Here is a 23,376-nt window from a genome sequence, read left to right on the forward strand (position 1 = left end):
TAAATGGAAAGAGTATACTTACTGCTAGGAAGAGCATGCAGTACATGGAGAATGATGAATGGCCAGAGTAAAATGATAGCCTGGAAGAAAAGAGATCAGACATTTCATTATTTTTCCATTTGCAACAGTCTGCAACGATACTAAGTTATCTTACACAAGTGAACAGGGAAAATGCAAACATCCCCATGCTGTTACTTCAAGGATGCTATCTGTGCACGAAAGCCATTCCTAATGTCTGATGACAGTTTTTGACAAAGAGGACTGATTTCACTATTGAGAAGCTACCCTATTTCAATGTTAAGTTGATTTCAACATCCAGTAATAACTGCCTGTCTTTTGACTAAAGTTTGAACAGCAAGTGAGCACGTCATCAAAACTAGAAAACAAGTGTATATTAAAGCAGTATATTTGTGTTGTGTTCTTGATAAATACCAGAACTAAAAAAGTGTAAATATCATCAATTAAAAAGTGATTATCTGATAGTCACAGTATGGTTACGAAAATAAATGGCATACTCACCCAAAATTGAGTAGCTAAATATTGCCTGACAGTGACTACTCATATTTAAATGTTTGTACTACATATTTGTGAAACATACCATTTCATACAGGCTGATCATTGACCCACTGAAGGGGACAGGGGAAGAGGCAGGAAGACAGTTCATCAGCCAGCCAACTGCAAAAGGTGACACCTCATCTCACATCTGTAGAAACAGCTTTATACTTGGCTATTTCATTTAAGTAGCAACGCTGCCTCCAACTTCTTCTGAAAGAGGGCTTCTAGGCTGAGAGGTGTGGGTAGCCAACAGTGACAGCCCCAGGCCACCAAGGAGGGCCTTGACAGGGCCCTCACGTCAGGGGGCGGCCGCCACGAGGCTGCGAGTAATGGCGGAGGCCTGACAGGGCTCCCAAACCCAAGGCAAGTTGTGCACAGGACAAACCCCAGCCACTTCTTTGTCAAGAAAGGCTGGTAAAATGGAAGGAGGTTTCTGATTCAATCTTAAATCAAGAGATGAAATTATACTTCAACTATTTTTTCCCTACCTTATGTGGAGCACCTACAACTGTTTAGCCATTTCACAGGCTATCCACCAGGCCTCTGACAGGCATCTGTGTAATTTAACTGTGTAACTCACTTAAAATTTGACATACACAAACAAGGACAACTTAAAAAGTTCTCATAGCTCCCCTGGCAGCCCTCTGCCACCTCACTACTCCAGGGGCTGAACCAAGAGGAGAGCCTGGATCAATAGAAATCCAGGGTCAAGGGAAACATCTCTGCTCTTCCCACCAAGAGTAATGATGTGCAGTAAGATAATTGGGTTCAACACTCAACACTGCTTGATTGCCTTAAGAGTATTTCAATCTCATGCACAAGTGAAACAATTTGCATGCACAGTAGTAAGAAACTGCAGACAGTGGAAAGAAAAATGCATGCTAAGTGTCCTGTGTAGGTCTCAAGAGTTCTTGGTTTACACTTGGTTTAAAGCACTATCAATAGCTTTCATCTTCAGAGACCCTAAACAAGCTCTCTGAAAAGAGCAAGATGATCATTGTATATATAGAGATATCACAGACATTTCCAATTCAGGAAAACTGTACTGACAGCGTTGTTTTCAGATGTTTAAAATTCAAATCCAGGTTCTGCAGCAAAACTGCAATCTTACCATCTCCACCGTAATACTCCTTAACTCCTCAGCAGTTAATCTCTGGATGGAAGTCTGCTATGAAAGCCAGTATGACAAGAACTTGGAAGCGCTCTGTCTTTCAGAGAGACATGTCTGAGCCACAAAGCAGCACTCAAACAGAAGACGCACAATAACAAATTCCTGAGACCTATGCCAGTATTTTTATCTTCATGGCTATTGCTGTTGTCCATAAGACAAAGCTTCCTACACCTCCTTAAGGCAACATACTGCCAATTGAAGGAATTTGGGTTATTGAATGAGAGAAGGAATAAATGCAGTTATTTTCATTCATTTTGTAATCCATATGCCATTTTAAATGTGTTGTTAGGTATCTCTAAAACCAAGAATGCCAGCAGCTAAATGTAACATTTAGAATGTCTTGTTCCAAGTTGAAGATTACAAAATTTAAGTACAGTTTCATCAGGAATAGATAAATATGCTGTGCATGACTGAAAACTTTGGATCAATATTTTGTCCCAGTTGTATTTCTGGCAATACTTCATGTGCTAAGCACAACTTGTACATTGTGCAATCCTGGTGAAATTTCTTTGGTAATACTGCCATCCCTACACTTCCCTAGACTTTTTTTAATTAAAAAAATCTTAAGATTCTTTCAAATCTTTAAACTGAAACAACGCAAAAGTTTCCTGACTATTCCTCAGCATACTTGCCATGAGCCAGCATTTAAAATTAAATAATTAAAAATAAAATCAGAATTTACTAGTTCCAAGAACACTGAAGTATTAGATCAAATTACGTTTGTAAATAAAGTGCTACAGACCATGCTCAAAAGCCCTACTTCTGGCTCATGAAGGAAGGGGCTAGTTATCTCAGTAGGAATATCGCAGCCAGCTGCATTACCTACAGGAGCTGCACAGAGCCATGTCCACAAATTTGCTAAACTCTTTACTTTGTTCATAGAAATATAGAACAGCAAACAAGAAAAGTCTTCCCAAGAGACAGAAACAAGTCAGGGGTGGGAGACAAACACAAATCCCCCCAACTCCCTCAAAACACTACAGTTTGGATTTTGATTTTTGATTTGTGAAAGCTGTATTGCATTTTTAACTGCTCCCAAGCAGAGTCACTACCTACTTTCAGCACACAAAATAAACTGTTAACTTTTTTCCATTTAAACAGCTTAACAGTCTGTTTAAACTGCTCTTAAAAGTGTGGTTTCTTATATGCTCGTAAGAACAAGTGAATGTGTAGAAGTATTAAGCAAAGTGCACTTCTCTGCAACAGTCTGATAGAGAAATGAATAGCCTTAGTGAAGCAAGAGATCAGGAAAGAGTTGAATAAGTACAGGACAATGAAATATTAAACAGCAAGAAGTTAAAATGTTTTAGAAATATTTAGAAATGACAGTAAAATGGAATAGCCCAGAAGCAAGGCTATTTTGTGCCACAAAAACATGATAGAGACTTGGATATGGGTATCATCTCAACTTAACTGTTGAATTATGTATGGAATGATTCCTTAACAGAAAACAGGATATCCGACAAAACATTATGCCTGTTCCTATATCATCAACACAAAAATAATCACCCACTGGATTAGCCCGCAAATCCCTTCTATCCTCAGGTTCTCCAGATTCTTCACATCTGACTCAAAGCTTCCCTTGACATTTGCATTACAGATTTCATTGATCTGGTGGGGAATAAAATGTCCAACAGAACTGCAGGCCAGCACGTTCATTTCAAGTATGCCAGACAGCTCTGCACGCTTGGCAGGGAAATATTCCTAGAATTAACACACTGAGGACCTAGTTTAATAAGGTGATAGTCCTACACACAAGCTGAACATCACATTCTTTAAAGACAACCAGTTCTGCATTCAGCAATCAACATGTTTTCACAGAACCCACTCTTCTCAAGGTGTCAGACTTCTACGAGAACAAGTTCCAAGGATATCAGTGAGGACTGAAAGTTCTGAGTACTTTGCGCTTCACTGCAAAGAAATGGTCAATTAAATGCACAAGCAAATCATGTATATTTAACAACATCCACAACTAAGAAGTCAGAAATCCATTTTCAAAACACGGTATTATTTACAATTACTCCACATTCTCCCTTCCCTGCCAGTAGTTAACTCCACACTGAAGTACAAAGCGTTACATTTAGAGGAAAGAGCTGCCAGAGTTTTTCCAATTTTACTGACAAAGGTGTTTCTACATGAGATTTCTGTTAAGTGTCTTCTGTTAAGTGTCTCGTACAACTCCCTAATCATATTTGGGGCAGGAGAGCAGAGCCACTCAGCTCAGCTTTAAGTAGTGGCAGATACTAAGCAAACTTTGCCAGCACTGACACAAAACATGCCAAGACTAGGTTTGTAAAAGGAAAAATGTGTAATTACCCGTCTTCAAAAAGCAGAGCAATCTCACCATTTTCTTATCTTACACAAATGAAAGTTCCCTGCTTATCCTACTGACAAAAAACAGAACTAGCAGGTTCTAGGAAGAAACAGACAATCTTTTTCTAATTTGCAATCCCCTTCTCTCCCCCACCTCTATTATTCATTTGCAACAAGCCCTGCAGATAGTACAAGCAGCAGGGGAAGAAAGTAACCTTTTCCTGAGGTCAGGATCAACATGAAGTGGTTTAACTCAGCTCTGAGTGCCAGAAGGCTTGTCTTCACCAAGGTCAAACGGGCTTTTAGACTCAAACTTCTGCTGGCATAGCCTGTTGGGTTCTGCTAACTCACCACCCTGGGAACTGGAGAAATACATCACAACACATGCAAGCAGGCATGGATTTTGTTGTTTTTACAGAGAGATTACATATTGGTGGAACAATCTAATTGGACAATTTCTAGTTAGCTAGCTGTTCTGCATCTGTCATTGTGGATTGTACAGGCAGCTACCAGAAGAATAAACTTTAGAGCAAAGATAACCAGTAGAGAAGAAGTTCCATTAGCCTGCTGTTTTTTCTTTTCAAATGAGCAAAAACTCACCTGTGTGAATTGACTAATATTCTTTCTTCAACATCTCATCCAGGGAGCAAGAAGTTACTCAAACTCCCAACATTCTCACCATGCGCAAGCACGTACGCTCTAAATTCAGCATTACCAAGTCCGATGTACTGGCATGTGGCAGTGGCATTCCATGCTCACATTGCAAAACCAAAGTTTTCTTGCGTTGCGTTTTACTTTGTCACTCGGTTTCACTTAACATCCAAAGGGAAATTTGATTTTCCCCTATATTTCTAGTTCACATCCTCCAATTAGAAAAAATCACAACCTTGTTTACTTCTTTCGTAATAATTCTCTCAGAAAAAAGTAAGAGTGAAAACAGTGAGTGGGACTCAAACCAGCATTTCTAAAGGCTGGTTTGCTCTCACACGCATCAGATTACAAGCCTCTGTTCAATTAGCCATGTCTGCACAGGTTATCCACATACTTTCCTGACTCACAGGAGTGTTACCATCATTTTACATAAAGGGAATAAGAACAAAAAAGTAATCCTTGTTAAATCACAGATTTGATTAATGATCCCTCTTTAACAAACTGCTTTGGAAACAAAGCACCTGGAAAGCGTGCAGAACCTTATCTCCAGTCCACCCCCCACCCCAAAGTTTGTAATCCTCAGCAATTAGGGGGCAAGAAAACTGTCAGCACTAAGTGGATTTCTTGCAGTACTGCTTGAGCTTTGAGCAATATACAGATACACTCATGCCAATTTGGAAGTCTTTCCCTTTCTATTGACTCGGACATAAGCTGTGCAAGTCAATGAAATTCTGCCAAAGGATAAGATGCATCTACCTGCTCCATTAGCCATAGCTAAATTACAAAAAAATCAAAATCATAAATTTCACACTTTGACTGCTAATGAACTGCATAGTGATAAGTATCTGAACTAATATAAAATTTAAATATATTTTTCAAGCTGACATTTGTGTATTCTTAAGCTCAGTAATACATTTAATAAACCAGTTCAGGTGCACATGAGATGCAATACTGTAGATTACACAACTTGACCAATAGATAGGAAGAAATGCCCTTTGAATAAAAAATATAGTCTCTTTGCCACACAGTGATTCAGTGGAACACTGTATGCCCAGTTCAAACTGTAACACCGAAACCAGCAGGGACAGCTATTTCTGAAAACTGTAAAGAGTGAGGAGCCATATTTTCAGTTGTAAAAATGAATGTGATCCATCACCATGCAGAAGTGCCAAGTCACATTAGGACAAAGGAGATGGAAGATCAGAAATCTGATCTGGACTGCAGAATAGCTTCTCAGTCGCTTACAGCAAGTTCATCTTTCAGATCTGGGTCTCCCTATTGACAGTTAATTTCTATTGGAGAGGCAGCTTTTTGTGTTCTCCAGATCAAGTATAGACCCCTTCTTCATCATTCACCATGGCCTAGCAGCAACATCTAAAGTTTAATTATTTAAGAGGTTCATTGACTACCATATTTTAGCTTTTTCCTTCCATGTAACCTTCCCACAAACATTAAGTGTGGGTACCCTGATTTAGGCTCCAGTTCTCAGGAGTGGTGGATTATTTGGATAGGACTGGATGTGTTCACAAATCAGCTATGCTGCATCTTGACTAACAGTAATGACAAAGGGGTGAGAAGTACTGCTAAAGGAAACAGTTGCATCGTTTGATTAATAGCAAAAATGTATCTGGCATTCATTCCATTCATCCTTTCAACTGCTTCCGTACCCAGACTTCTTAAGAACTTTTTGGCATGCATCTTTTCAGAAGTGAAAAATAGTGAATAATAGTGAATAGGTTCTGATGAAAACTCCTGAACATTTAAGCTTCTGTACAGTGACAGTGTAACAGCTCATAGGTTAAAAGCTCCATAACAGAAATAATCAGATTGTTATATACAACATACCAGTAGTACCCAAGCAAACATGTCATTAACAAGTCTGTATAAACTTTAGAGACATTTCTGATTCATTATGTTATTGGAAACTGCCAGATTAGATAAGTAAACTAAATAGTTATGTTTGAATGAGTAAGTGCATTTTGTTTTTTTCCACAAAGCTTAGTTTCGAAAATAAAGCTTTTATGAAATATTCCAGTATGACATTACTTTAGCAAAAAACAATGCTTCATCTTAGGAATACCACCAGTACCAAGAGAGAACTAGGAAAACTAGGAACAATTGTTTAATAAAGACAGGTTAATCTGAAGCACATGTCCAGTCTTTTGGGTTACATTTAACAAAATCCAAAGCAAACCAATTGCAAAGGCTACCTAATGACACAGGAAAAAAAAATAATACTCATTAAAATGCAAGCAAGTAATGTCTGATTTTTATTTTATTTTTTAAACACAGAGTTTTAAAAGGTGTTTTCCCTGCGTAGAATGGACAACATAAGAGTTTCCACCTTTATTCTGAAGTTCAACCAAACCTTCATGCAGGCTTAGCCCCATGCCAGCTGTCTGACATGGGTACTTAGCTCCTGGGAACTGCTCTAAGGGAATTAACCACACTCACTGGCATGCATGTGCACTGCCTGTGAAAGAGCTCAAACAGACAACTCTAAACAAAGCTAAAGTAAAATTCCTGGCAAATGATTAGTCAAGGGCACCACCTTGGCAATTGTGCTGAAATAAATTATCGAGGTCAAAACAGTCAGCTCTAATTTCCTAAAGACTTCTTTGAAGATTACATTTTGTTTGCAATGGCAGACTACACATCTTGTTCTGAGTGCAGGCAGCATGGCAGCAATATATCAAATGAAGTAGGGAACTGTTTTTTTCCACAGACATCTGAGTTGTGATATAAATCACTACATTAGTAATACAATTATAGTTATGAACCTTCACAGCTGTGTTATCTGTTACCACAAATGGAGCAGAGTGACAGACTGAAATTAGAGACCTTCAACAATCTTATGGTAAACTGAACTTTAGAGAAAGCTTTTCTCACACACAGGCATCCTTGCTAGCCTCAAGTCCTCTTTTGAGTCTAACAGAGTTCAGATTGCACAGAGTGCCTTTCAAGTAGCTTGATTAGTGCAGCATGGCTTAATATTTACCACCTAAGGTTCAAAGGTTTTAGTTGAGTGCATGCGTTCAGTAAGCTGAAGAATAAACCAGCAAGGACAGCTGCTTGGATCTGCATAGTCATCAGGTTTTCCTGTTCCTCCAAACCCAGGACTCTGACCTTACAGATCCTAACCCATCACCATTCTCAGACACCACTTTTTAAATTCTTTTAATTGACAAAAATATTTAGAGGTCAGTAGTTACAATATCGGGGGAAACTTGAACTGCTCATCTAAAAATGCAATAAAAACACATCCAGAAAAACTTGGAGTAATCACAGAAAGCCTGAGCAGGCAGGCTAAGAGCCCTTTAGCACACACCCAGGACAATTACATGTGGGGGTGAACTTCACACTGTAGAAGAAGGTGTGCTGATGGGAACTAGTTTAACCAGTGGTAAACCAAGAGAGTAAGCCAACAAACTGCACTGCACACTGCCACCAAGTTTAGCACAGCTGTAAGAGCTAGGGCATTAGCAGCCTAAACAAGCACGCTGGTGTCCAGTTTATCCTTTAAATACCTACACCACTGCTCCCTTCCCCCTCTCCTTTATATTCAACCATCCTGTCAAGGGAGAGCGAAGATTCCAGGAACAATTACTAAAAATAAATGTTTTGTTCTAGTTTGAAGAAGTTTCCAAAAAACTAGAAAGAACTCTGAAAAAGCTAACAGGTGCTCAGAACTGATTTCCAACATGACATAAGATTCAACTACAAGAAAAACCAAGAGTCTTAACAGTCCTTTTTAATATGCACAATAGAAATATGGCAACAATTCTGTGCAGAATCAGTTCACCACTGTCCTTACTCATTGACAGATCACCTGCACTACCTTCTGTTTGCTCAGAAGCAGAGGTTATGCAAGACATTTATGCATGTGCATAATACACACATGCACTTAGCTGGTTAGTTAGGAACCTGCAATCACAGCTAAAAATTTTTTGCTTGAAGGACTAGTCTGTCAAAAGACTGTTTACAATAACATTCTCACAACTTTCCAGCAAAGGAGCTGAATGCCCACTTTCTGTTCCCACCGTTGCAGTGTTTACCAAGGAAGAGCAGGTTGTTTATGCCTTCCCATCTGCAGAAGGGAAGTAACTGTTCCATATCTCATACCAACAGCGTGGTAATGTTTACAACCCTGGAACGAAAGAAAGCAGCTTGGTTTATATGATGATTACAATGCACTGCCACGTGTGCAATACCTCCGCTTTCTCCATTTTTAAGGCTACGAAGAAGAGCGAGTTGCTTGCTGTATGCATCTCTGACTCTTAACAAATACTGATCCCTTCATTCTCAGCATTCAGAAACCTGAACCATCTCCCTCTGCAATGCTCAAATTGCTTTGAAATATTGTTGCTAATTTCATAAGTTTCAAAAATTTAAAGATTCTGAACTGCATACAAGCAAACTAAGTATGTGTATATATACACAGATGGGTATATATATATATCATTTAAAAAAACTGAGCCCAGCAGTTAACTAGGTTTGAAATTCAATCCAGATTTTTCAAATGTAATCCACCAGGACAACAAAGTTTCATTCACAAAGGGACACATCTGGCAATTATGAAATCCAGTTCAAAACACATTTAATACACAAACAAGACAAAACCCCTTTTACTCTACGTCTTTTTAAGAGAACAGAAACAAGCCATCTCAAATGCAGATGGTTTAAGAGACATGAATGGGACACCTCCAAATCTACACCTTAACCAAGAGCTTAGTAAACAAGTAAAAGCTAACGGATCTAAGGGCTCAGGAAACCACACCATGTGTTAGCCCTTCTCCTTTTACAATTCACCATAAGGTATAGCTGGAGACACAAAAGGAAAAGCAAAGTCATGAGAGCATCCCAAAGAGGAAGCTTGCCTAGGTGTTTAGAGGCCAGTGATCAACTCTTTCCTACACCTGAAGAAAAGTGAAGAGTTGCTAAAGTATTAGATACAAACTATCAAGCCCAAGATGTCTCAGAACCCACTAGTCAGACCATGCAACTAGCAAACATTTTCAAAGTTCTGTAAGGATCAGAGGCATAGGAACCCAGATGCATCATATCCAGAAGGGCTTCGCTCAGGGAACTTCAGCAGCCTCAAAATCTGCTGGAATGGCAACGTGGCAGGGTACAAGCAATTCAACAGCTTTCTTTTTTTTTTTTTGACACTGCTGCTGGACAGGCCAAACAAGAAAGGTGCTTTGCTGAATCTATTACTCAGCAGCAAGGCTGAACTAGTTGGACACATCAGCATCACTGCATGCAGCAGCCAAGAGATATTAGGAATTCAGAGACAACCTCACAGCACGAGAACATTCCATGCCCTTGTGCAAGGACACAAGTAGGAATAGCAAAAGACCATCTTGATTCAGTGAGCACCATTTAAGTTCAGAGAGAAAAAAAAAGCATGAGATAGAAATGGACTGCCTACCCAGGACAAGTGTTGATGCATCAGCCAAGCATGCTGCAAAGGAATGTGGAAAGCCAAGAACGGAGCTGAAGTGCTGAATTCAACAGTTTATTAGAAAAAGAACTCAATGAAAGCTTCAGAAGACAAGGATTCACTCTACTATATGAAGACAGATCTCTAATGTGTAATCTAAATGATGGAGTTTGTCAGCTTTTAAAAGACGCCAGCATGTTCATTTTCTGAAGTGACACAATACTTTAGGTGAGATTTTACCCCAAAAAATTAATTTTCACTGTCATTCACAAAAACAATCATACTAAAATACATAAGAATTTTCTGTATCAAAAATACAGAATTGCATTAACTTCATAAACCAGTTGCCAAGTATTCTGCATAGTTTGGGATTATCTCTTAAGCTTCTATCCACTAAATTGATTAGTCCCGTATAGATTTCAGAGACTTTTGTGACCAGTCTGGCACAACAAGCAAATCAGGTACACTGAACATGTGAGAAAACTGATAAAGTTAGAACAAACATGCCATTTAGAAGCTCTTTGCTTTCGAAGGTTGTAAGTTCATAGTAACATTAGCAACATTGGTGTTTCACATTCCTTATTGTGTTTTGGTGTTACAAACTGACTTTTCCTTCCACATTTTTGCAGGAAGTGATTTTTAAAAAGCAGTAAATTTAAGGGAAATACGTATAATTTAAATGTAAAGTTCTAGGGAGGCATCATTTACACCAGCTGTAACTAGAACTTTCATTTCTTCTCTCCATAGCATATCATTTTCCCTGTGATTCAATTCAGAAGACAGAATAGTAGTACTACATATTTTGTACTACACCGTTTATTCTTAACACTTTGTGGATAACATGTAAGCCTAAATAGCATCAGATTCAATACACCTGACCTTTCCACACGGCTTTTCCACAAGGCTTAAATGTGCTGTTTGTGCTGCCAAGTTTAACATGATACACGGGAGTGACAGCATAATCCTCAATTAAAATCTAAAAATACTGTAAACTGTATATAGCACCTGCTACATTGTTCAAGAATATAGTGTTGTTTAGATTACACACGGTATTGAAAAGTTAAGTTTTGTGTGTGCTTTGTTTCTAAATTTATTTGGAGTTTTTACTGGCTTATAGAAAGAATGGATAAAAATTTGAAAGAAAAGCCTATAGCCATACGAAGTTCCCACCTTCCAAAGAGTATTGCAAGAAGCTTTGTGTAAGGTATACATTCTGTCTTTGGGATTGGACACTACATGCAAGAAACAACACCCATTCTTAGCCTAAAGTGATACTCAGTTAAAAGACCAGCCTTTTCCATGTTCAGGCTGTCCTGATCAAACTTGTCTGCTGGATTCCAGATCCTGTTACCTAGGGGGTTACCAGTGCTCTTCTGCACAAAGGCAATCAAAATGGAATTACCAACTCCTAACTGCCAAAAGGTGACAGAAGCAACCAGTTAACATCTTCACTCAAGGTGTCACTACAATCTGATAATACAGTTAGAAGGCCACCACCTTGAAGCCATGAAGCACAATACATCTAAGCACAATAACTTTAGAAGTTTCCCTTTTACCCCTAGCAGAAGCCCCAAAATTTTTGCAATAATACAGTTCTGGGTTTTTGAGGATGTTCTCACTAATAATAAAGTCTGGGGTTTTTTTTTTGAGGGTGTTCTTGTAACTAACTAGAAGTGACTAGTTAGACACGTACTAGAAGAAAACAAGCACTTTATGTTCATTACTACACTAGACATTCAAGCTTACAAACTCACTTCAGACAGGCTAAACCAGCAAATACAATATGCTTGAGAGGACAGTAAAATACTCATCCATCTCTCCTGCTGGTGAATATCTGTGGTTTCTATTAACTCCTTCCAACAGAAGGAAGCTAACCAGCAGGAGGCATGAACAGCCTGCCACAGACAGGTTAGAGCAGACTGGTTTGAGAAGTATGCCTTGCAACCAGCAAGGAATGGAGAAGTCATGATCTACCCTTTGAGTCCTCGATGCGTACTCCTCTGAGGAATTCAGGTATCTTGGAAACCAGCTCAAAGCCAGGTAAAAGTAAGTTGTAGCAAGCCAGAAGAGAAAGAAGAATTGAACAAAGGAAGCTGCAAAAGAATCGAGAAATCTGAGAACAGCACAGACTGCTCACTCATTTCCCTCCTCTGCCATGTGTGTAGCCCAGCATACCTACTCCATCCTACTGGGCCCTATTTTGCCAGAGTTGAAAGATAAGATGGCCATTAGGCACGTCACTGCCTTTACATATACTAAAGACAGTACATGAAAGGCAATTTAAAGTATATACATTAAAGTATATACAGACATATAAGTAATATGTTAATTATTATCTCCAGTGACAGGAGAACAACTTGGCTTTTTTCCTTCGAGACTTGCTTTTCTAAAAGATTCAAACAAGCAGTGCCTCCCAATAAAGAACCAACATGTGGTACCCTTCTCCACAGTGCAATTACATTTAAAAATACATAAACCTTACTCATCCATGTTATGTATGTCGTTGACTGAAGTTTACTATTTTTGATACCAAAGGGAAAAAAAATCCCCTTCACAGGCCAAGTACCCTATTTAGTTATTCTTTAACCTTCTATTTGAATAAATATTAAAAGCTCTGCATGTGACTACTTGGAATTAAACATAGCAATACATTTAAAAAAAGCTTCAGAATATAGCTCTGTATGAATCATTCACTCAGAAAACTGCTGTGAATTAGCTCATATCAGCTTCCTTATCTAGCTTAAATTAAATGCCAGAGAATGCCTGAAAAAAGGGTTCTCCTACAAACAGGTAGGAAAGAACACTAATTTCTAATGCTAATAGATTTTAATTTAACTAGAAATTTTTAAAGTAGCTATTACCCATATGTATTTTAGAGATCTGGAACTACTATATACTTTCAAGTAATATATCTCAACTCTTATGTGCAGCTTTCAACAAATATGAATGAGATTTACTAAGCATACAACTGTTATTGTGATCCTCAGCTTAGTTTAACCACCAGTAGTACTGGAAGCGCAAATATACTACAAAAGTTCTCAAGGAGAAGCTAAAGCTATATAAAGCTGAAGAGGACTCTTTTCAGAGTAAACAAGATACTGAAATCAACAAGAATTAACTTACCGTGTTCAGGTTAGAGAGGAAAACCTTACTGAAAGTAACCAAAATCCACTGCCACTTTACTAATGTAAACAACCAAGCAAAATTCCATGGCTTTACTTTCACATTAAAACACACAAGAAATTTTATAGTTGGAGTTCCAGGGATCAAAAGAGGACAGAACAAATTATGCATCTTGGGCTGTTCTAAGCACACCATGGATTTTTCACCCTGGAAGTTGTTTTCCTGTTATCATTTAAGAAACAGTAAATAAAGATTAGATGTGTCTTTGACTGTATAACTGAGCATGAAGAACTACCTCAAGTTCTACCACAACCCGGGAATGGTGTGCTCAGTTCAGAACCTATGGTTTTGTATGTGACATTATGATTGCCTTGTCTTCACTCTGTGTACTTCTAACTGCATGTTTATTTTATGCAAATGACAAGGTAAACGGTAGTTAGTTCTGCCTCTAATAATATCTAATTGATACAGAAATTCACCTTTCAGTTACAGCTCAAGAGCTTATCAATGTCCTCCAACATCTTGGAAAACTCATTGCCAAGCTCCCTTTCCTTTTAGTGGCTTATCAACCCTCAGGTATGTGGGAACCTGCCTGCAGAACACAAACCACCCTCAGAGGTCAGGCCCATTTCCATGAGAAACTGCAAGTGAACTATTCTGTCGCTGCATCCTTCTAGACACTGCCGGTGCTCCTGAGTACAGACAGATACCAGATTAGTCTCACAGCCAGTAATCCTATCATACCATAAGCCAGTGTTACACAGAACAGCAAAATGGCAACCTTAAACCAGATCCCAGAAGTGATGAACAGCATGACAGGGAGCTTAGACAGCAGGTAGGGTGTTACCCAAGAATTCTGACAACAAGCACAGTTGCAAGGACAAGTACATCAACACTGCGACCAGCAATTATTAAACTAATAAAACACTTATACCAAATTTTCTCTAAAATGCTCTGGTCAGACCTGTCTTTATCTCAGCCTGCTGAGCCCCACGTTGGACACCAAAAGAACTGCTGCTCTGAGGCAGCTCAGCACCACGCAGCCATTTGCTCATTCCCCCCACACAACAGTGGGATAGGGAACAGAACCTCATAGGTTGAGATAAAGACAGTGTAATAAGCCAGAAAATGAAGGGAAACAAATACAATAAATACTACCTACTAATAACAACAACAATAATAGAGTACACAAAGCAAGTGATGCACAATGCAATTGCTCACCACTGGTCAACCAATGCCCATCCCATCCCTGAGCAGCAGCAACTCCCCAGGGCAGCAACCCCCCAGCTTAGATGGCATCATGCTTAGCAATAAGGAATGGGACACCCCTTTGGCCAGCCTGGGCCAGCTGTCCTGGCTGTATCCCCTCCCAGCTCCTGGGGCATCCCCAGCCTCCTTGCTGGCAGGGCAGCACGAGGAGCTGAAACGTCCTGGGCTCTGTAAGCACTGCTCTGCAACAACTAAAACACTGGTGTGTTATTAGCATTATTCTCATCCTAAATCCAAAATGCTGCACCATACCAACGACTAGGAAGAAAATTAACTCCATCCCAGACAAAATCAGGACAGCACCTCATCTAGGATCACATTACACAAGACGTTAGTCTCTAAGAAGAGAAGGTGGTGCTAAAACAGTGGACAATCCTCCCCCTAAATCATGAAAAAATAGTTCAACACCATTTCAGGCATTACAATCAATGTTGTCTCCTTTTATGCTTTACATTTGAGAGTCCTTTTAGACTCATGCAGAAATTATACTGAAGACTCATACCTATAGTAAAGTTGATTTTTGACCCCACTGATTCATCAATGCCATTCGGTTCCACAAACACCTGAGAAAGTACAGCTTAAGAGATCCTTTTTGTGTGAAACTTAGACAAGTACCTTCTTGCTTTTTGCATAGTAGAAGAATAAAAAGAAATATCACATTTAGTGAGCTGAAGTGAAAAAGTAGAAACGTTTCACACCTACAAAACCAGCTCAGATTGAGAGGATCAGAAGAACACAGCTTTGTAATATTCAGGCAGTTTGTAATATTCAGACGAAGACTTCCCCTCCTTGCCACAATATTATATGCAACATAAAAGTAATTTATAAATGCATGAAAGGGAAAATAGATCTTTATCTTCTTTTAATCTCAGAAGAATGCATTTCTGGCAATTAATTCTACTAACTTACCACATAAAATTTGCAAAGCTGACAAAATACCAAGACAAAAATACCAAACCACACATCCTGCCAAGATCTTGCTTCATTTCTAATCAGGCTTGACTTTGCTAGTAAATTAAGTGCTAACAAAGGACTCAGGTTTGTTGCAGGCTTGTTTGTTGGTTTGTGGGATTTTTTTTAGGTCTCTTATTATTTCATAGAGGTGGGGGAAGGAGTTGGAGAAACACGCTATTTAGAAATTCTTCGTTTGATATACTTCTGCTTTTTACTCTGACTTTTTCCAAGTTGAGGCTGACAGTCACACAGTAAGTGACCACTACAAGTTTTATTTCCTGGAACTGAAATTCAAAAGATATACCTTATTAGTGGATATTCTAACTCTGCGGGGCTACTCACAGGCAAGAAAACGTCATCCAATGACCAGTGTCTAGAGTAGCTCAGAGTAAATAAATTAAGTCTTCTGAGCACAAACAAGGCAATTAATAACAATAAAAAAGCTGTGCATGAAGCATACTCTTCTCCTTAAAACCTGTATGAAGTTCTGCTCATTTTTAAGATTACTTACTATTCTGCCTCACTACTTATTCTGGTGCACTTTCTCCTGTATTACCAACAGCTCTTCGAAACAAACTGCTCCTGGAACCTTTAAGCACCTGTTGTGCATGACTTGGAACTACACCTGGTCCTCAGACTAAATCAACACACAGCATATTCTGATGGCTGCTTAAGAATATCACATATGCTACTGGAAGATCTGTAGAAAGGACATGCTACAGAAGTTATTCTGAACCTGCTTTAGCATTTCCAATAGTATTCAAACATTGTTTATACCAGTCATAAAATTCAGGTGTGTCAGATGCTTCCCCCTCTTTAGTTCAGTTTCAGTAAGGTAACAAAGAAAAGTCACTTAAATATTTAAGTGATTGAAATGACTACTAATGATAAAACTGAATTGATCTATTCCCTTAACAGTCCTCCATATTTTCTAAAATGGATATATTCAATTTTTATTAGCTTCCATTCTAAGCCTTAACTATCTTTTCTTGTTATTCCACACTCTTTTTTGAAGGAGACTTCAAATTCTTCTCCTCGCTAGGTTATGTGGACATTTTAGAAACAGAAGCCAGACAAAGTTGTGTGCATCACCCATTTTTGTTGAAAAGCAGAACTGAGTACATAGTAATTTACACATTCTTCTGTATATCAATAAAACTGACTTTCACAAAGTAGAAAAAAATCTAGTGTCAAGCCCATATAGGCAGAGTTCTGAATTCATCACAAGTTTACTCTAGCAGAAGCACAATGCATGCAGTAGACTCCAAACCCATCACCCCAAGGCTTTCCAGGCTAAGCAACATGTCTCACAACCAGGTCTACAAGGTTGTTAGTCACTCACCTTCCCTCATTGATTTTTGCTTTGTCTCCTTGGCAAGGGAAGTTCTCAATGTAACCCAGACTGCAGTTGATCTGCGTCCAGTCAGGCTGGCACACAGCAAGGAAGTGAGGGCGCAGTCTGCCTATGGCGTACTTGGCAATGTCCGTCAACGACTGGCTAGCAGCTGCTCCAAAAATGAAGGTCCCAATGGCTTTGTAAATAGTGGCTATGTAGTTATTTCTGACAAATGAATTTGAGTGCAAATTGTTATAAAAGACAGAGAGAGTCTCTCCTAGGATTATCTGAAAGAAAAAGAAGGACAACAGTTAAAGGAAGACAATGACTTAAGTTGACTTAAGAGAAAAAGATTACTCTTGTTACTACTTAAGTATGTAGTTTCCAAAAAAAATTTTAATTAGGCTCCAGAATTAATTTTCCCAGGAATTGGTAGTAACCATTCCTAAAGCTTTTGCTTTTAAAAAACATTTTTTATATAAAAGTAAAAAAACATTTTGCCTTACCCTGCTTTATGCTGAGCTTTATACAAGTACACTGATTGTCAGAATATTTACTAAAACAAAGCCTTCTCAGAGAAGGATTCAACCATACTATTTAACGTGGCTCTGATCAGAAGCATTTCCTCTAGTTTTAGGTTTTATCCTACGCTGAGTCTTCTTTAGCTAAGTTTCCACTAGGCAATTTTTTTTCTATTTTGTCAGAAAGTTTGGTGGTGTTTTTTTTTGGTGAAGCCAGAAACTGTTCTGAAGGATCAAAATTTGATTTCTAGACGTGAAAGGCCAGTTATTTAAGCAAAGAAACCTCCATGTCTCAAGAAAAAATTATCTTTAGGGGAGAAAAAAAAGCTAATGACAAGTATTACCGAGGGCTTTCAAAGTATTTTTTGTGTTTGAGGTATATGCATCATGAATATATTGTGTTGATAAGAAAACAGACATAACTTTATTTTCCTATAACTTCTGTCTCTTGCAGAAAGCATATTTTTCTCAAACTAAGTGTACAAAACTTCAGCCTCATTTGATATAGTTAATGCTTCACACCAGAGAGGCTGGGCATGAGCCAGCCAGTCCCATTTGATACAGAAGGGCTCTCCTCATACAGGTGATAAAATGGAAGCAGGGTTGCATACAGTTAGGTAGTTATCATTAAAAATCCTATAAGGATTAAATGATGGCTCCATCTGTCACTTGATAGAGTGACATGTCCACGATCCCAGAAAGGCAGAGCTTGAGCGAATAAGGCTGTCATTAGACATTGGCACCTGGGCAAACAAGGTAGCTGTTAGTAGCTTTGCACACTTAAGGCAGGCAGACAAGCCAATGAGGGTATGACACTGATAGTTTTTGGATTCTGCAGCCTACCAAAACATGGACTGAAACAGAGAAACGATGAAACATGGACTAAAGCTGAAAAAGCTATATTTCAAGCACAGCAGAAATCAGAAAGCTCTTACACAGAATCTACCCATCCCACAGAATGTCCTCTTGGCAAAGATAGCTGAAACGAAGTGTCACAGCCATGACAATATATTGACTACTAAAGAATTAATTCCTTTTAAAGAACATGGCTAAAAAAGCTGGAAGGCCACTCATCTCAGCTGAGGTGATTAAAAAAGAATTATGTCAGTGGTATCTGGACTCAGAGTATTCATCTTCAGTGATCCGTATATGCAGTAAGAGTAAGACACCAACATTTGCTTCTAACATCTGAATTGAAAGCCATCTTGCCAGAAAAGCCTGATTTCACCACTAAAGGGTGGTCCCAGATGTCATAAAGGTAACTTCACTGGCTGAATGTGTATACAGGTTCATATGGAGACTAGATAAAAATCAAGGAAGTAAATTCATTAAGAAGTTCTGTGGTCACTGAAGCCTTTTCTGACTCAAAGCCACCGAGCTGCAAGTGCCTGGTAGGAAAGTATTTTGCTCTGTTCTTCCTTACTTTTCTGTTTTAACCACTGATAGAATGAAATAAGCGAGATGGACCTCAGCTGTTACCCAGTATGGCTGCTCCTTGGTAATATTGACTACCTGGTTTGAGCATAAACATGTAAAATAAAGGGGGGGATTAAAAAATTCTGCTGCATTTATGTTCTGAAGCACAGTTTTTCCAAGAAAAGGAAAACAAGGTTAAGTCAGTTCTGGTTCCCAGCCCCACGTTTCTACAGATAAGGATAAAAAATTCACTTCAAGAGCACACAAGCTACAGGTTGACCTGTATGTTGGAACCTAGACAGAAATCCATACCTACAGTATGTATACAAGAGACTCAAGACAGCTATGATATTCCCTGGTTTTAATCCATTAGCCCAGAAAAACAGCCAGCTGACATTCTGCTTTGGCTGCTCGTTTTCGTGCTTTAATTTCTGACATATTCTTGGATAAGCATTTAAACATCTAAAAATCTTGTTTGGCATAAGTTTCAACACTGCTAAAGTTGTAGCTGCAATCAAAATTGATGTCACCCAGCACAAAGACATGAGTGGAATCTGAAGTTTTTTGGTAATCTGGGCAGAGATGAAGCCCCTGTTGAAGGGCCACTGTGGGAATTTAAGTACAGTCCCACAAGATATAAAACAAGCAGCAGTAACTGCTGAGATCCAGCTTTCCACTCCACCCACGCCCAAGGGCACGCTCCTGCCACTTCTTGCATCAACACTGACACTTCTCGCATACTCTTCCAGAAGCCTTTTCACCCAAACTAGCACAAAGAAGAAAGCTATTTTCAACCAGGTTAAGGAATTCCAGTAGCTTATCCTGGTTCAGACAAGCCACTGCAGGTGGCAAAAGACAAAGCAAGAGTGGAACCTTCTGTCAATAAGGAGCTATCAGGTTGGCTCAGCTGACAGGGTGCAATTAAGTCTCAAGGATACAGAGGCACAAAATGCTTGAACCAATTTGACTAAGCTAGGGGCTGGGGTCAGAGGGAGATCCCAAACTGTCTCACTCCAGGCAACAAACACCGCTGGCAGTCGCAGAGGGATCTCTCCAGCCCTCTGACCAGATGTGAGGAGAAAGGAAGGGGGCGACAGTCCCCTTACCCACAGAACACAGCTGAACCACTTTAGGTGCAGCATCAAAGTGAAACCTAGCATTAATTCACACAACTGGACTCTGTTTTATCCTCACCTTCAGAGTAAGTTCAGGAAAAGACTCCCTAGCTACTTATTCTTTGTATTCTAAAGCTATGGTTGTGCTATGTTCTGATTTGAAGTCATAATATTTTGTTTTGTCTTATTCCAGAACTTTTTACCTCCAATGTATTTCCAATGGCTCTGTGGCAAATAGAAATATTGACTTAATAGGTTATGATAACTTGCCTTCTGAGTAGTAGCTCCCAGAAGAGGAAGGCTTTAGACAGATATTTAACATGAGTCTTATTCTTAACCAATAAAAACTTTCTTCATTTCCATACCTTACAAACTGTACAATTAAGTCACCTAAAAACCAAAATATGCCACTATAGCTCTGTGGTGTTCTTTTTCTGTTCTTCACTTATATTTGTTCAGCTTTAAATGAAAACTTTTTAGTTATCCTTACCAGAACACCATTTCTCCTGCTTTAGCAGCAAAGCTAAAGGCATTATTTTAAAGTTCGAGAAATCCTACAGAAAAATGTTTTATGTTTTAGAGATCTGTATTAACAGACTGCCCCTCCTTCCCACCCCCATTGAAATCAAATGCAATGAAAAAAAAAGTTTAACTTACAACAATTATACTGAAAGGAACAATTATTCCTGCTAACAACTTATAAGAAATGGTGTCCTCTTTGTATGGATACCGGATGGATTCATCACTACAGAAAAATCCTCTCTGGAAGGGGATACGTCTTGAATTGAGAATTGCAAAAGGCAAGCCAGCTAGCAAAAAGGAATAAAAAAATACATTACAAAAGCAACATTTAAACTCTAATGATTATTACACCCCCGCATTTCCAAGGAGCAGTGCATAAAGAGGGAGGGACATGCAGCAAGTCAGAAGGTTATGCGCTTTGTCCAAGGACTGCCTCCTCGTCTTTGCAGCTCCCGGGAAAGACTGCTGAGCCACGTGCACAAGTTTGAGGAAGGAGAGAGAGGACAGGATTTCTTTCACCTTCACGTTTGTGGCACGTGAAGCATGAAAGCATTCCGAAACCATGACTGAGTAAACAGTTTAGCGACAGCCACCGAGTTGCTCAATTTGCTGCCACTGCCACAATTACCCACTATTCCTTTACATTGCAGTGAGCAGCAGTTGTCCCTTTATACCTTCTCCAGCCAGCTTCAGAAAGCTGGAGAGCAGAAACTGCATTTGATGAAAGCAGAAAAGGGGTGCTCCTCAGGGAGTGCAAGTGCAGAGGGAGTTTTTAGGAAGGAGCAGGGGAAGGATGACAATGTGTGCATGCAGCCTCCTCACTCCAGGCACACTGGTTAGGTCCCAGGAACAACGTGGTCACTGCACACGCTCAGCAGCCTCGGGACTTGGAGGTTTTATTCCCATTTTCCATTAAAAGAAGTTTCTGTCATCTTAAGCACAAGATGAAGGCACACCATGGACTGTGTACCAAGAGACCTTCACCACTAATTGAAGCTAGGCATTTGAATGGCAGAGTTTAAGAGAAGTTCGAAAGAGGATATAAACAAAGATTTTTAAACCCTGATCCTCTGTCTGAGAGACACAAACAGATTGCAGGCACTGCTCCTACAGGGATGAATAACCTCAGAAGGCAGCTACTGTATAGAAGAGAGATGGGAGACTACCAAGAACCTTCAATAAGTCTTCTTCAACTTAGGGATTTACAAGTGCTGAAGAGAGCTTGATTTTGTGCTCGAAATTCATCACATACAAGACGCATACCAGTCTGGAGATGGACAAAACAAGTAATTCTGAGGGAAGACTCTCCCTATCTATCAGTAAGGGATCACAAGGATGAAAGACAGGCTCCTTCCTGCCTGCCAGAGAGGTGCCACTGTGATCACACTTCTCTCCTCAGAACCTCTGTGTCAGGGCACAGCCCAACTATTCCTTCCTACATACATACCAGCCACCCCCAGGTAAGTGTCTACAAACAAAAATAATATAGAAAGAACAGAGATGACAACACTGATATAGGGGAGAAAGAAAAAATACCAATCATATAGTGCAAAAAATTAGTGAGTAGGGAGGGAGTAGAGCTCAGAGTTATAGTCAGGCTTTACACAAATAAAAGAGAACACATTGGATACTTCTCAAACTCCTTCCCCCTTTAATCTCCACTCAGGAAGCCCTCCAAATGAAGTCCAACTCATGGTCCAGACACAGATGAGGAACACAGTGGTTACACCAATGTTTCGCTACAGCTTTTGCTGTTTACATCACACAGAAATGACTTTTAAACAAATGCTTCAGTTTCAAAACTGACAAGGAAGAATGAATGACAAACCAATGACTCATAAGGTGAAAACTTCCTTGAGGCAATCTCTGAGTGTGATGCAGTGCTGGGACACAGCTGAGTAGTTCAGGGCTTGTTGTAGTGCCCATCGCACAGAATCAAACGTGTTCTGTACTGCTGCAGTTATACAAATCAAAGCTTCCTGCCACTTCCAGGGACGAGAAGAAACCCTGTCATTGTGAAGAGGAGTTATTTCCAGATCCATGCCAGTGGGACTACAACTGATCTGGCGCTGGAAGCCATCCAGGCACACCAACGGAGCAGAGAAGGGACAGCAGGACGGGCTGAGAGCCAAGCCAGAGCCTCTCCAAAACACTGAGCCATTCAAACACCAGCCAGCACACTGCCCTGGGAGCTGGGCTGTGCAGTACGGTGCAAGAACAGCCTTTCTACCAGGGGAAAAAAAGAAAACATAAGCCACTACTGTTCCTTGATCCTAATAGTAAGGATAGATAGCAGGGATTTGGAAGACATCACAACCCAGCTCTCGCTTCTGCCTTCCTCCATGGTGGTGTTACAACAGCATGCCTGTACATCAGCTGTAGATTAGTATTTAGCTACCTTGGGCAAGGGAGGAGGCAGTAGTAGTGTGCAGCCATGAGGGAAGGTGCTGCTCGTCAACATGAGGCCATGATGCATTTCCAACACCACTTATTCTATAGAAGTGTGATGGAACAGGGAATGATTTTGCCCTACACACATACTAACAAAAAGATTCAAGACTTACTTAGATTTTAAGATTTAAGGAAAAAAATTGATTATTTATTTATTTTACAGATTTACTCTTTCAAAGTTGTTAGTTCCAATCATCCCAGTAAACCAGTTACTCACAAAATTAGGTTCAGCCTAAAAACACAAATCACAGAATCCAAGAAGAGCTGAGGTCAGCAGGGACCTCTGGGTCCATTCAGCCCAACCCCTGCTCAAGCAGGGACACCCAGAGCAGGTTGCCCAGGATCACGTCTGGGCAGCTACCAAAACCTAACATCCCTGCTATCCTAGTCAGGTGTTGTCACTGGCATCATGTCACCATCTCTGTATAATCTCTTTTAAAGACCTGCTTTATGATTAATGGCATGAAGACGGCTTATTCCCATTTCCTCCTACCCCTACCTTACTGTTCCAAATTTGCAAGGGTGAGAAGGAGACA

At 39.7% G+C, this 23,376-nt stretch overlaps 1 protein-coding gene across 2 annotated transcripts in view; it reads right to left on the reverse strand.

Moving 5' to 3' along the window:
- PLPP1 (phospholipid phosphatase 1) overlaps positions 1-23,376 on the reverse strand; it is a 61,373-nt gene that overhangs the window by 14,694 nt on the left and 23,303 nt on the right. The window contains exons 2-4 of one of the 2 annotated variants that reach the window (XM_040542277.1): positions 20,525-20,676; positions 16,822-17,102; positions 23-80 (exon numbers count right to left, since the gene is read on the reverse strand). In XM_040542277.1, the coding sequence (XP_040398211.1) occupies positions 23-80; positions 16,822-17,102; positions 20,525-20,676 (491 nt within the window). The remainder of the gene's footprint in view (positions 1-22; positions 81-16,821; positions 17,103-20,524; positions 20,677-23,376) is intronic. The other variant, XM_040542276.1, reaches the window with a different exon arrangement.

The sequence above is a fragment of the Cygnus olor genome, chromosome Z (assembly GCF_009769625.2).
Source record: "Cygnus olor isolate bCygOlo1 chromosome Z, bCygOlo1.pri.v2, whole genome shotgun sequence".
NCBI lineage: Eukaryota > Metazoa > Chordata > Aves > Anseriformes > Anatidae > Cygnus > Cygnus olor.